The sequence below is a fragment of the Arachis ipaensis genome, chromosome B1 (assembly GCF_059453495.1).
Source record: "Arachis ipaensis isolate K30076 ecotype BB chromosome B1, ASM5945349v1, whole genome shotgun sequence".
NCBI classification, from domain to species: domain Eukaryota; kingdom Viridiplantae; phylum Streptophyta; class Magnoliopsida; order Fabales; family Fabaceae; genus Arachis; species Arachis ipaensis.
In genome coordinates, this window is record NC_142436.1 from 140,372,686 (window position 1) to 140,385,259 (window position 12,574).

General features: G+C 35.4%; 3 protein-coding genes across 3 annotated transcripts; 2 read left to right on the top strand and 1 right to left on the bottom strand.

The window, feature by feature from the left end:
- The first annotated feature begins 296 nt into the window (after window positions 1-296).
- Window positions 297-5,411, top strand: ALE1 (PA-domain containing subtilase family protein). The gene is made up of 9 exons (XM_016339967.3): window positions 297-515; window positions 2,305-2,838; window positions 2,915-3,010; window positions 3,208-3,277; window positions 3,365-3,650; window positions 3,737-4,077; window positions 4,167-4,434; window positions 4,535-4,807; window positions 4,917-5,411. Exons 1-9 carry the CDS (start codon window positions 301-303, stop codon window positions 5,327-5,329), a joined length of 2,496 nt encoding a protein of 831 aa, XP_016195453.1. The 5' UTR covers window positions 297-300; the 3' UTR covers window positions 5,330-5,411.
- A 286-nt stretch (window positions 5,412-5,697) lies between these two features.
- LOC107636467 (O-fucosyltransferase 15) lies at window positions 5,698-9,684 on the bottom strand. Its single transcript, XM_016339975.3, has 10 exons — window positions 9,083-9,684; window positions 8,772-8,858; window positions 8,578-8,671; window positions 8,402-8,463; window positions 8,180-8,268; window positions 7,459-7,579; window positions 7,220-7,363; window positions 6,763-7,094; window positions 6,398-6,638; window positions 5,698-6,213 (listed from the first exon to the last, which is right to left on the bottom strand). Exons 1-10 carry the CDS (start codon window positions 9,455-9,457, stop codon window positions 5,905-5,907), a joined length of 1,854 nt encoding a protein of 617 aa, XP_016195461.1. The 5' UTR covers window positions 9,458-9,684; the 3' UTR covers window positions 5,698-5,904.
- Window positions 9,685-11,458: 1,774 nt separating this feature from the next.
- LOC107613088 (uncharacterized) lies at window positions 11,459-12,049 on the top strand. Its single transcript, XM_016314943.1, has one exon. The coding sequence runs from the start codon at window positions 11,459-11,461 to the stop codon at window positions 12,047-12,049; it is 591 nt and encodes a 196-aa protein (XP_016170429.1).
- Window positions 12,050-12,574: the final 525 nt, after the last annotated feature.

Genomic DNA, 12,574 nt, shown 5'->3' on the forward strand with positions numbered 1-12,574 from the left:
AGGTCCAAAAAAAAAAAAAGTAACAGAATTTTCTACGGGTTTTAGTATTGCTTGTTTTGCGAGGGAAGGATTCATCTTCGCGTGAGATGACATGCATTTTTTATTAATAGACTCATGCAATTGCTTGGTAAAGCTAGCACTAAGAAATGATATAAATTACCTTAAAATATGCCAAATTTTAGAATTCGTTCACGTTATCAGTGAGGCTATTATATATCCTTGCTTTGCATCTCTATATATAAGAATCGTTATTACCATCAACTCTTCAACAAATCTTTCTTTTTTTTCTTCGCCTCAACAATGTCTAAAGGGAGCAGTGTTACCTCCATGGTTTTACCATCATCACTAACACTACTACTGATGATGAGTATTTTCATTTCAATCTTTGTGATTTCCATTACTTGTTTTCATGATGATGAAGAGAGACACATATACTTGGTTCTATTGGAAGGAGATGGAATTGCTTTCCAAAAAGGTTCTCATAGTCAAGATTCAACAACAATTGATCCCAACAGGTTAATTAGTTCATAGTAGAGACTTTGGTTTAATTAATTTATACTCTTTGTTCATAGTCCGATTTATTATAATGTCTCATTTATACAGCAGAAATCATGTTCATTTGCAAATTTTTTTTCTTCTAAAATCTTCAGTCAAGTTATTTCAGATCATTAATTCATCATCATAACACCGAAATGAAAAACTTCTACTTTTCTAAATTCGTATTCACCCATGTATAAACTCACCAATAAGTTTCGTTTCATTATTTTGTGTATCGCTGTTTTGCACTTTTTTTAATGGGGAAATGCTAGGGAGATAATGATTTTGTTGAACAATATGAACAGCCACCAATCAAATAAAAACACACTATACCTTTAAATTAATTTTCTAAATTTTAATTTTAAAATAACCATCCGTACACTAGTAAAATGAACATCCAGTATATCTATTGTTTATATTATTTAATATTTTCATTGTTTACCTATACTTTTCCTTTTTAATGAAATGCCGTTCAATCAAAATTCCTAGTTAAAATGCCAGCCAAATTATAGTGAATATATTTATGATTTTTTCCCGCTATATTTTTCAGTTATTTCTAAAAAATTTGTCACATGTTTCTGATGACAAGTTAATTGATTATAACAAAAGAAAATAAATTCTATTTAGCATTACTTATTGCAATATATCTGAATCTTTTAATTTTCTCTAATTAAAGCATATTTGTATTTCGGTGATGCTAACCATTACTTGTTCAACTAGCATTTATTATTCTCTCTACATTTTATCATAAAAGAAAAATCACTTAATTTGATATCTTAATCTCTTAATTTTCATTAATTAAAGCATATTTGCATTTTTATTATTCTTTCTGACTTTATTTATATAATAAAAAACTATATTTAGCATTACTTAAGATATCTTAACTTTCTTAAACTAAATCATATTTGTATTTTATTATTCTTTCTAATTTTCTTATCATAAAAAAATCTCTAATCGTAAATTACTTGAATCACAAAATACATTAATAACTTTTAGTTATTATGAACATTAATTTCCATTGACCTGACAGTATAGTCAGTATTAATTACCAAAGAAATCAATAATCAATCTTATTTAAAGATTAAAAAAATACTATAGGCACAATATATTTACATAAATATATATAGTTTAATTAATTTATATATATATTTTATATTTTAATATATATTTTATATTAATATCTAATTTAATGTACACCTAAAATGATTTAAAAATTTGTTATTATCAGGGTTTTATCTAATAAGTGTCATATTTAGAAATTGCAAAAGCAATTTTCCAAAAACGATAAGGAAAATTAAAATAGCTAAGATTCGTGCTTTTATAAAAAAGTATTACATAAAAAATTATTTTAACAATTACATATTAATTTCATAAAATGTTAATAACTGATCGACTTGACTTAGTTTGTAAAGTTTTTTAATTTGAAGAAGTAACATTTTGTTTTGTGTTTTGATAAATTAAAAAAAAAATGCTATTTGTACACTAAAATTATTTTTAAATTAATTTATCAAATGTAAATACTAAATTTAAAAAAAATAATTTATTTATCAAACAATGAAGAGTATTAGATTTTAAACTCATTTAACATATTTTTGGAGTGTAAAAATAACTATTTACTCTTTATTTTTAGAAAAATGTTAGAGGCCAGTAAAATTTATTATTTTGGTGAATAATATTTAAAAATATATTAGTAAATTATGAAATTAAAAAAATTAGATAAAAATACGTGAAAAAGAAAGTGTTGTCTTACTTTTATTGATAAAATAGTTTGGGCGCGGAAGCAGAAGCAAAACACGATGAAATTCTACAAAGCGCTCTGGAAAATGGAAGCTACAAGAAGCTCCACAGCTTCAAACACATGTTCAATGGGTTTTCCGTGCACACGAGCCGATCCCAGGCGACGAGGCTGAGAAACTTGGCCGGAGTGAAGCTTGTACAGAGAGACAATGGAGCCAAGCTTATGACAACCCACACTCCCCAGTTTCTAAGCTTACCCACTGGTATTTGGACGCAGCTTGGAGGACCTGCACACGCCGGCGACGGCGTTGTCATTGGTTTTGTTGACAGCGGCATCAACCCTACCCACCCTAGCTTCGCTTACGATCCCAACTTGCACCCTTTCACCTCTAACCTCTCTTCTTTCTCATCCGCTGAGTGTCAGTTCGGTCCCTTCTTCCCTGCTTCTTCTTGCAATGGCAAGATTGTGTCTGCCAAGTTCTTCTCTGCTGGTGCCCAAGCTGCGGTCAACCTTAATGCTTCTGTCGACATCCTTTCACCCTTTGATGCTGAAGGACATGGCAGGTAATCCATTCTGCTACTCACCTCAACTTATCTTCTAAGATGTATGAATTATGATTGTTACTTTTGATGATTTCAGTCATGTTGCCTCTATTGCTGCTGGAAATCGTGGTGTTCCCGTTGTTGTGAACGGTGTCTTCTATGGGAAAGCTAGCGGTATGGCACCTCGTGCAAGGTCAGGTATTTTTTATTATCGGTTCCTTGCCTTGAGTATGACATATTTTCAGATAGATATTTTTACTGGTTTTGCTATAGGTGAATACTCAGGTGCACTGTGAACTTCACATAAAGTTAACTATACCGAGTTTTTACCTTTGCTATATTATGTAAAATTGATTGCTTTTTTTTTTTTTTTTTTTTTTTGCATTGTAGGATTGCGGTTTATAAGGCTGCATATCCAAGCGGGTCAACTCTTGCAGATGTTGTTGCAGCTATGGATCAAGTAATTTTTGCACATACATTGTCAAATAATTAATTTTTGAATACCTAATTGTTTGATTGATTTATATAAATATATATACATATGCAGGCTGTGAGTGATAGGGTGGATATCTTAACAGTCTCTGTGGGACCAGATGAACCACCACCAGATGGCACATTAACCTTCTTAAACATGTTTGAGGTTGCCATGTTATTTGCAAGGAAAGCAGGAGTTTTTGTGGTCCAAGCTGCAGGGAACAAGGGTCCATATCCTTCAACTGTGGTCTCTTTTAGTCCCTGGGCCATGGGGGTTGGCGCTTCCACCACTGACAGAACCTACCCTGCTCATCTTCTTCTTGGAAATGGCCAAGTTCTAGATGGTGCTAGCCTATCAGGTAATGCCGCTTAGGTTCCCAAACGCAATGTTCCAAGAGCATAATGCTCCTTTTGTTTGAGCTTCTTTATTTAATTACCTCTTCAGGGCCAGGTTTTGGAAATGGAAAAGTTTTACAAAAGCTGGTGTTAGCCAAGGATGCATTAAAAAAAAATGGAACATTCCAACACTCTCCGGAATATATAGAAGAGTGCCAGCATCCAGAAGTTTTCGATCCAAACTTGGTGTTTGCAAGGATAGTTATCTGTACCTGTTCATATGGATTCTATACTGGAACCTCCTCTTTTGCTGCCATTGTTGATACGGCAAGGACTCTAGGATTCTCAGGTTTTATCTATGTTGCAAATCCAAGATATGGTAGTTACAAACCTCAGGCATATCCTTTTGCTCTTCCTTCCATATTGATCTCTCGTGTAGATGATGCCAAGGTATAAAAAAGAACTAATTAGTCATCATTTTGTATTCTAACTGAAACAAGGCTTCCATTAACTGAATAAACGATTGCTCCTAAATGTAGGTTATATCACAATATTATGAAGAACATACCAAGAGGGATGAGAGAGGAAATTTCATAGAATCTGATGCCATGGCAGCTATAGGGGAAGGAAGAGTAGCATCTTTCACGGAGCGATCGCCGGTTGTTAGTTTATTTTCTTCAAGGGGTCCGGATATCAGTGACAATAGAAAAAGTCTTGCTGATGTACTTAAACCTGATGTTCTTGCTCCAGGGGACCAAATATGGGCAGCCTATAGCCCCATGAGTGTCTCGAATCCCATGCTGAGAGGTACACATCGATATCATAGCGTCGTCTGATCTATTTAGCCAACTCTATTCAATCACAAATCTTAGTTTCTGTTGTAACTCTTCTGTTATAACACATATAGGGCATGAATTTGCAATATTATCCGGTACCAGCATGGCCACACCTCATGTAGCTGGAATCGCAGCACTAATCAAGCAATATAATCCATCATGGACTCCATCTATGATAGCATCTGCAATAACCACAACCAGCACAAAGTTTGATAATCTTGGAGAGAATATAATGGCAGAAAGCTATCCCATAGGCACCTTGCATCCCTCCACTCCCTTTGAATGTGGGGCAGGCATTGTCAACCCTAACCGTGCCAATGATCCAGGCTTGGTTCTGCCATCAGGTATACGTACTAGTAAAGTAGAAGAGCCACACACTTGAATTGAATGCTTGATCAGCTTGGTTCTTTTACCTGCTAACAACATGAATAATGTTTACTCTTCTTAAAACAGAGTTTGCAGACTATGTCAGCTTCTTATGCTCTTTGCCCAACATTGGCCAGGATACAATACTTGCTACCATAGGGGTACCTTGCAACCAATCATTTTCCGATCCATATGATCTAAACCTTCCTTCGGTAACAATATCTGCACTGAAAGGCTCAGCTTCTATGCGAAGAACTTTCATCAATGTGGGGAACAAAACGGAGACATATTTGGCCACTGTTATGCCTCCATTTGGAACTACCGTCGATCTGTCTCCAGCTTGGTTTACTATAAGTCCGCAAGGAACACAAGATCTGAACATTCGACTCAATGTTTACGCAACCATGACAAATTTCAGCTTTGGTGAAATTGTTTTGACAGGAAATTTGAATCACATTGTAAGAATAACGTTGTCAGTTTTACCTTCTTTAATATATTGAAAATCACACTACCTAGCAAAACAGCCACCTTTTGTTATGCAACTGGGTTTTAGTCAGTTTAACTCTGACATGGTCGCATAAAAGTGAGGAATGCTAGGGGTCAACAATTATGAGAAGTTGGCTGGTGTTGGTTACCATGCAAGACAAATGTAAGAGAAAAAAAATACTGGTCACCTAATATTTTTCCATAATAATTACATGCAAAAATACTTAAATGTATAGAATAACTCCTAATTTGTTCTTTAGACTCTAAGCCCGAGCCTGCAAGATTCAAAGGAGTTCGGTTGTATTAGTTCCAAGATAACCTTAAGTGACAAGATAACCCAGCCCTAACTATTGTTAAATATTCGGCTTTTAGCAACAAAATCTTTGGAGCAAAAAGAGCTTGAAAGAATCGTATATGACAATGGTTACTATTTGTCAGAGATCAATCCCATGCTAAGTTATGGTACAGTGTAGCTATAACATGGAGCAGCCTAACCAAATTAGTAAAGAAAAATAACTAACTAGTAGAATAAATGAAAAAGAATGTATAAAATTGCAATGGGCAATTAAACCAAGCTAAAACAAATGAATCAATCTGTCCTGCACATACATTCTTTACACCTAGGATATCTGTAAACACTTCTAGCCTTGGGCCTTGTCTGTACATGCTTAGTTTGTCTAATTGCTTTCCTCATTCTCTGTTCAAACACTCGCCATTCTATGGTAGAGTTCTTCATGAATATACTAGCAAGCCTGCGCTTATTAGGACGTATTGTTGGCATTCTTCCTCCTCCATAATATATTCGATACCCGGACACCAAAGATGACAACTGACTACCCGAATCGGTCATGGCAAATGCATCAGAAGCAGTGCATCCTATGAAGTCCAGTGCTGCTAACTACAATAGATATCGTTTCTTGTTATTCATCAAAAGAGTAACAGTAAAGCCAAAAAAGACCCAATGTTCCTCTTATGATGTTGTGTTTTCATATCCACATGCACATGCACGCATGCACACATTGCTATGCACGCTCAAATGAAGCTAAGGATCAAATAGAATAAAAACATAAATGGATACTCACCTGAGATGAATAATTTGCAAAGGGTTCAAGTTCGGCAGCAGAAAGTAAGTTCTCCTTAGTGACTAATTTAGGGTACAAGCTGGTCAAAGCAACCAACCGCGAGCGACCTCCATATAAATTAGATCCAGCTACAAATACATGTGTCTTGCGGTTGAAACCAAGACCAGCAAGCATAAGGACTGCTTCTTCCGGTGTCAAAGGACATAGGCCTTCGGCCCTGAGCTCTGAGGGAGAAGGCAATCTGCATAGAATATTTAAATTATTGAGGTCAAACAAGTTCCAAGAGTAAGGCTTTTTCTTTATCAAAAATAAAATTTCTGTCTATGGGGAGAATTTCACATGATTAAGATTATAGTGACACATACTTTGTAGTCCTCTTCAACTGTGCCAATGCAGGGAAATGAATTTCACGATATGCGTCCAATTCTTTCCTCTCTTCTTCACCTCCCCCAAATTCACATAAAGAATGGGAAACCATGTCAATTTCAAATCTGAGATGTATAGCTAGGTATTTTGATGCTTTCTTGACATTATTTCCATTTTCCTCAACTGATTCTGCAAATGGACCAAGAAGATAACGGTCCAACGGTCCAATAAGACCTTCATGTTTGCGTAATCTTTTAAGAAGCAAAGCACCAGTTTTTTGTATTCTGGGAACAAATTGCAGGGCATGAAAGTTACATCTGCAACGAAGTCTCTATATGAATTTCCCGATTAGGAATAGCACACTAGGGCTTGAAATTTAAGAAAGACAATAATAGAGGCATATCTGCCAGAACCTGGCAATTTGATTGTAATATCTAAGCATCAAATGACATTTACCTGAAGTTCAAATGGTATTGGGTCAAATGCAAGGCGATTCCCAAATCCAACAAAGTGAACAACTTGATTCTTAAGTATAATAGGTAGGATGTTTTTCAAGTAAAAGCTAGGCTTTGCCTCCTTTACCATGTCAACATCTGTCACCTGAAAAAGCATTCCCACAATTAAGAACATACAGAGCCAATATATTTGAGTGTACTTATACTCTTATAGTCTGCTGAAGTAGGAAAGTTACTTACAACACTACCAATTGCCTCCAAGTCCAAAGACTGCAGTTCCTTGGGAAGTTCACGCACTATCCGAATATCAGGAGTCAAGTAGTTAATAAAATGCTCCTCCTGATAGATATCGCTGAATTGACTATGAAATTATGAAATAAGAGATCATAAGTTACACTTACAAATTCGAAACGTCATAAGAGAATACCCATGGACAGCAAATGTGAATATAAAAATAAAGTAGAATAAATGCTAAAACTAGAAATTTTACCATGGTAGTTTCCCTTCCAAAAATATGGGATAAAAAAGGCAGTAGTTAGTGAATTGCTAACCCATATGCCTAACCAGCTAACCTATCCCCCTGAATTTTTCATATAACTTGTAGCTATGTATTAGAATCACAGGTTTTATTCAGCTACAACAATCATAAAAAATTCACTTTCATATTATAACATCCCAGTAATCATCAGAGTTTTTACTAAGCATTTGGTCTAGCAACTAAATATTTCGAGAGAAATTAGGGGCTTGTTTGGTTTGCATTTCCAGTGTATTATGTTTTTAGTATTTTTGTGGGGAAAAAGAAGATTCACTGTGAAAACAATAAAATCTTTCTTTTCTTCATAAAATCCTAAAAGAATACTGAAAATGGAAATGAAAATGAAACACAAACCAAACATGCCCTATATTGTGTTAGTCAAACTATGAAGAGGATGAGGAAGGAAAAAGATAGACAGAACATCACCTCACATCTCTCCATACACTACTGTACATAAATTTGGGAATGACCAAAGTTGAATTTAGTAATCGTGCCACAACAACAGCATTGCAAACCTGTGGCGAACCAAATTGATCATTTATGCTGAGTTAATCCATTAAAAAGAAAAAACACTTTCAAATCAAACAAAACCCAAATTCAAAGATGCAGTAAGCATAAAAACATAGCAGTCTAACAAAGAATACTTACAGCAACCCGCTGTTGATTGATCCCACCATTTGCAGTAACAAAAATGTATCCATTCTTTCCTTCTGGGAGAGTACATTAAAGGATAGCAGAGTGTGAGTTCATGACACAAGGAAATCTTGTTTGTACTCACTTTCCGACATACAAAGTGCTGCAGTTCTAAGTTCTAGCACACATACCATTAGGTTCCCAATTACGCAGATCAGAACAAGGTCTCCAAGTAGATGCAGGAGCCAAAGGTTCCTGCCACAAATCCTTTGGTTCTCGTTTATCCTGTCCCATATGAAAACTAAATCAGAAATACTTACACAAACATGCACCAGAGAGAAATCCAAAACAATTAGAAATCATTCTATAAACTCTATGGCTTTACCTCTGCCAAGGCATGGGCAGCCAAAGCCAGCATCCTTTGATATCCCTTGTGTGGTTTTTTCCCTTTTCCAGACTTGTTCCCTTTACCCTGTAAGCATCAGCAAAAAATAATGACCAACACTTAGAAACACAACAAAATCATCCAGCAGCCATGAAATTAAGTTATATTAATATCCCAACTATTCTATATATAGCATATAAAATTAGAGCAACATGTTTATCTACCAACTATCAATGCATATATACTATATTAACGGTGAGTACAATATGAGGATAACAATATACTATTTATGAATGGAAGAAACAAAGCACCTGAACCGAAACTGAAAGGGAAACAGAGGAACGGATGGATAACTTGGCAGCAGATTTAGAAACAGGAAGATTTGGTGCGTCATGTTGAAGCCTTGCGAGCATAATCCAGTTCACAAGGAATAAGGAACCTAGCAAAGCAACAAGTGCCATAACTACTTTGAGGCGTTTCCATCGGTACCATGGAAATTGGGATCTGCTTCTGCGGCAACTTAAGGGGTGACTGGGGCCCACCCTCGACGAGTGAACCGGCGACGATTGGCGGCTCCGGGGGGTAAGGGGGGATGAGGAGGAATAAAGACCGTTGAAGGAGGCGGAACGGGTGGCGATGGGTCCGCACCGATCTGGAACTGGAAGGCCGTCGGATGCGGACACCATGATTCGGGTTCGGTTCAGATCAGATCCGTAAGTGTGGAGACAAAAAAAATCTGAATGAATTGTTTCGAAGGATTGAATAACAACCGTGATAACAGCCGTGGCGCCAAGTTGGGGTTCTTATGTTAAAGTAAAATGAATGAGCTAAGAGCGTAGAATTTCTACTTGGTTTCGTGAAATTGAATTATTTTTCTTCTTAATCCTGGGGTTTGATTCTCCATTGAAACATGACACCATTTTTAACTTGCAATTTTTTAATATAATTAATTGATATTTTCATCCACGTTATTTTTTGTAGAGTTTAATTTTGATATGCGGTCTAAATATATAATTATATTTATTTTTTTATATAATTATTTATTTTTTGCTACTTTATATTATGTTATTATTGTTTAATTATAAACTAATATACTAAAAAATAAGAAGAAAAAGCAGCAGCAAAGAAGGATGTTGCTTATTCGTCAAAAGTTTGGCATTGATCAGTTAAAGAAGCAGTATAGTATCACTATAGCTTTGGTAAGACCAATCCACTTAGCAACAGGGGATATTAACCAAACTGATAATTCAAGCACTTTTGTGAGCTATTAGTTCCTGAATTTGCAACTAACTTAATTAGTTAGTTATAGTTTCAAAAGAAAATGTTCAAAGGATAATGGAGTAGAAACAGCTAGATCTCTACTGAACAGGGAATGGAACACCGCCTAATGCCAATGTAAACAGTGATTAGATGATATCTTGGTGAATGAGAATCAGGAGCCAGGCTTTTTTTTTTTTTTTTTTGGTCAAGGGAGCCAGGCTTTGATGTTAGTTCTTGGGTCCATTCTTATTATTATTATTATTATTATTATTATTATTATTATTATTATTATTATTTTGTCTCAATTATTTTATGTTGTTACTCAGAGGTGTAAGACATTAGGTCCATTCTACTTAGTAAATTTGATGATGGGTGTCATAGGCAGAGCCCGGAGAACAAGTGCCGTTACACTCACACTCACACTGGCAATTAACATGCTGGACATTTGAGCCCGTCTCTTATTGGAACACTAGTTATTTTCTTTTCCGTGAGCATTAACCAGACAAGGTTTCAGACTCTCTGGTAGACAAAAAGTTTCAAAGGTGATAAGATAACTTTTTTATTCAATAGGACACCCAAAAATGTGACTACTAGAAAAAGAAATCTTAATTGCACCACTCAAGACATATTTATATTAATTAGGCCTCCAAAAACAACCCCACGAGGAAAAAATGTCTTAAAACGCATGAGATGTATCATTTGGTACAGTACAAATGGCAAATGGGGTGCATGTCATATGTCAACTCAACTTATCTTAGACCTAAATTCAGTAGCAACGACATCTTTTTTTTTTTTTTGGGTATATTGTTGTTTGATTTCTTTAATCTCGTTTTACGTTAAACAACTTTTTTTTTTGGGTGCAACACGTTTAAGAAATTTAATCATTTTGCTTTCAAAAACAATGATCATTTTTCTGTTTTAAAAAGATAACTAAAGCCCACAATAAATCGGGCTAACCACCAACTATTAAAGCAAATAAGAGAGGACAAAAAGGTAAGTGTGGAGTGGAAGCCTTTCTTCGTTTTTGAAGCTGTAAATCCAACAGTTCACGGAGAAAAAGAGGATCTTTTCTCTTGGAGGAAGAGCTAATTTCTCTAGATAGCTAGAGCAACTACTTTGAATGAAAATTTGTTTATCTTTGATAACAGAGCTCTGTTAAAGGAAAAAAGAGAAAATCATAACATCACCAACTGAAACAATCACACATTTCTGAGTCTAAGTTCTAAGTATAGCTAGTCAACATTTTAAACTCATGGTAGTATTGGTAGAGAAGTTCTTCACCTTGATGGAGACCAGGATGTCAGTGAACATCAGATAAAAAAAAGTTGGTTGGAAGAATTTTGATAGAGAAGAATGTAAACAAGGTTACTGTGAAAAAATCAATCAAGAGAATGTGGAGAGAGCCTCAAGGTTTGATTATCTCAAGCATGGGCGCAAATACATATTTGTTCAACTTCAAGCATGAAGAATATACCATAAAAATTCATGGAGAAGGGCCATGGAGGGTGGACGAACATATACTTAGCTTGCAATGGTGGAGGCCAGAACTTTCATTCGAAAAGGTATGTTATAACTTCATTGCTATCTGGGTCCAAGTTCATGCCTTTCCCATGGAAAAGTTGAACAAAAGTAATGCTGAAAAGATAGGAGCTTCTCTAAGAAAACTATTAGAAGTTGAAGATCCTTATGTTGACGAGAATTTGCTTAGAAACTTTCTGAGAGTCAGAGTGGAGGTGAATGCGTTGAAGCAATTGAAAACAGGGTTTTGGTACAAGAGAAATAATGGCAGCTATTCTTGGGCATCATTTAAATATGAAAGGTTATATGATTATTGCTATAATTGTGGAAGGATAGGTCATGATAGGAGAAGCTATAGAGAGGAGACGGCAATGGCTATTCACAACTCAAACTTACCAAGATATGGGCCAGATCTTTCAGTTTCGGAACTCAAGTCGATTTCTTCATTAGCTGAAAAAGCTGGAATCAGGCAAAAAGACAATGGAATTAAAATTTCATAACCGATTTTATGGGTGGCGCGTGGAAAAAATACATGAAATAGAGAGTGGGTAATGAAAGGAGGAAGAGAATGTAGGCCTATCCAAGAGTAGGTAGATACTGCAGAAGCTAGAGACACAGAAGCAGACCTACATGCAACTAGAAGGTTCCAACAACAGATGGAGATAAAAGAAATGAGCAGGGAAGAAGATACACAATGTCTTGAAAATTGTGATGGCCATAATATGGAGGAAGAAAAAAAAAAGATAAAAAAAGTGTTATTGGAATAATATTAGTAGAAGAGGAGAGTGAGAAAGTGATTAATGAGAAGGAGATTGGGCCAGCTTCAAAAGGTCATTTCCAAACTTTGAAACCAAAAGAGAAAGAAGTTGAATCCATGCAAGTAACCCATAAGAAAAAGGCTTTAAGTATACAGGAGCACGAGTATTTGGATAAAGGTAAAGAAGTAGAGAATTTTTCACAAAAAAAAAATTAAGAAAAAATAGATGGGCTTGAAAGGCAGGATGAAGTGTCACTAAGCAAGCAGG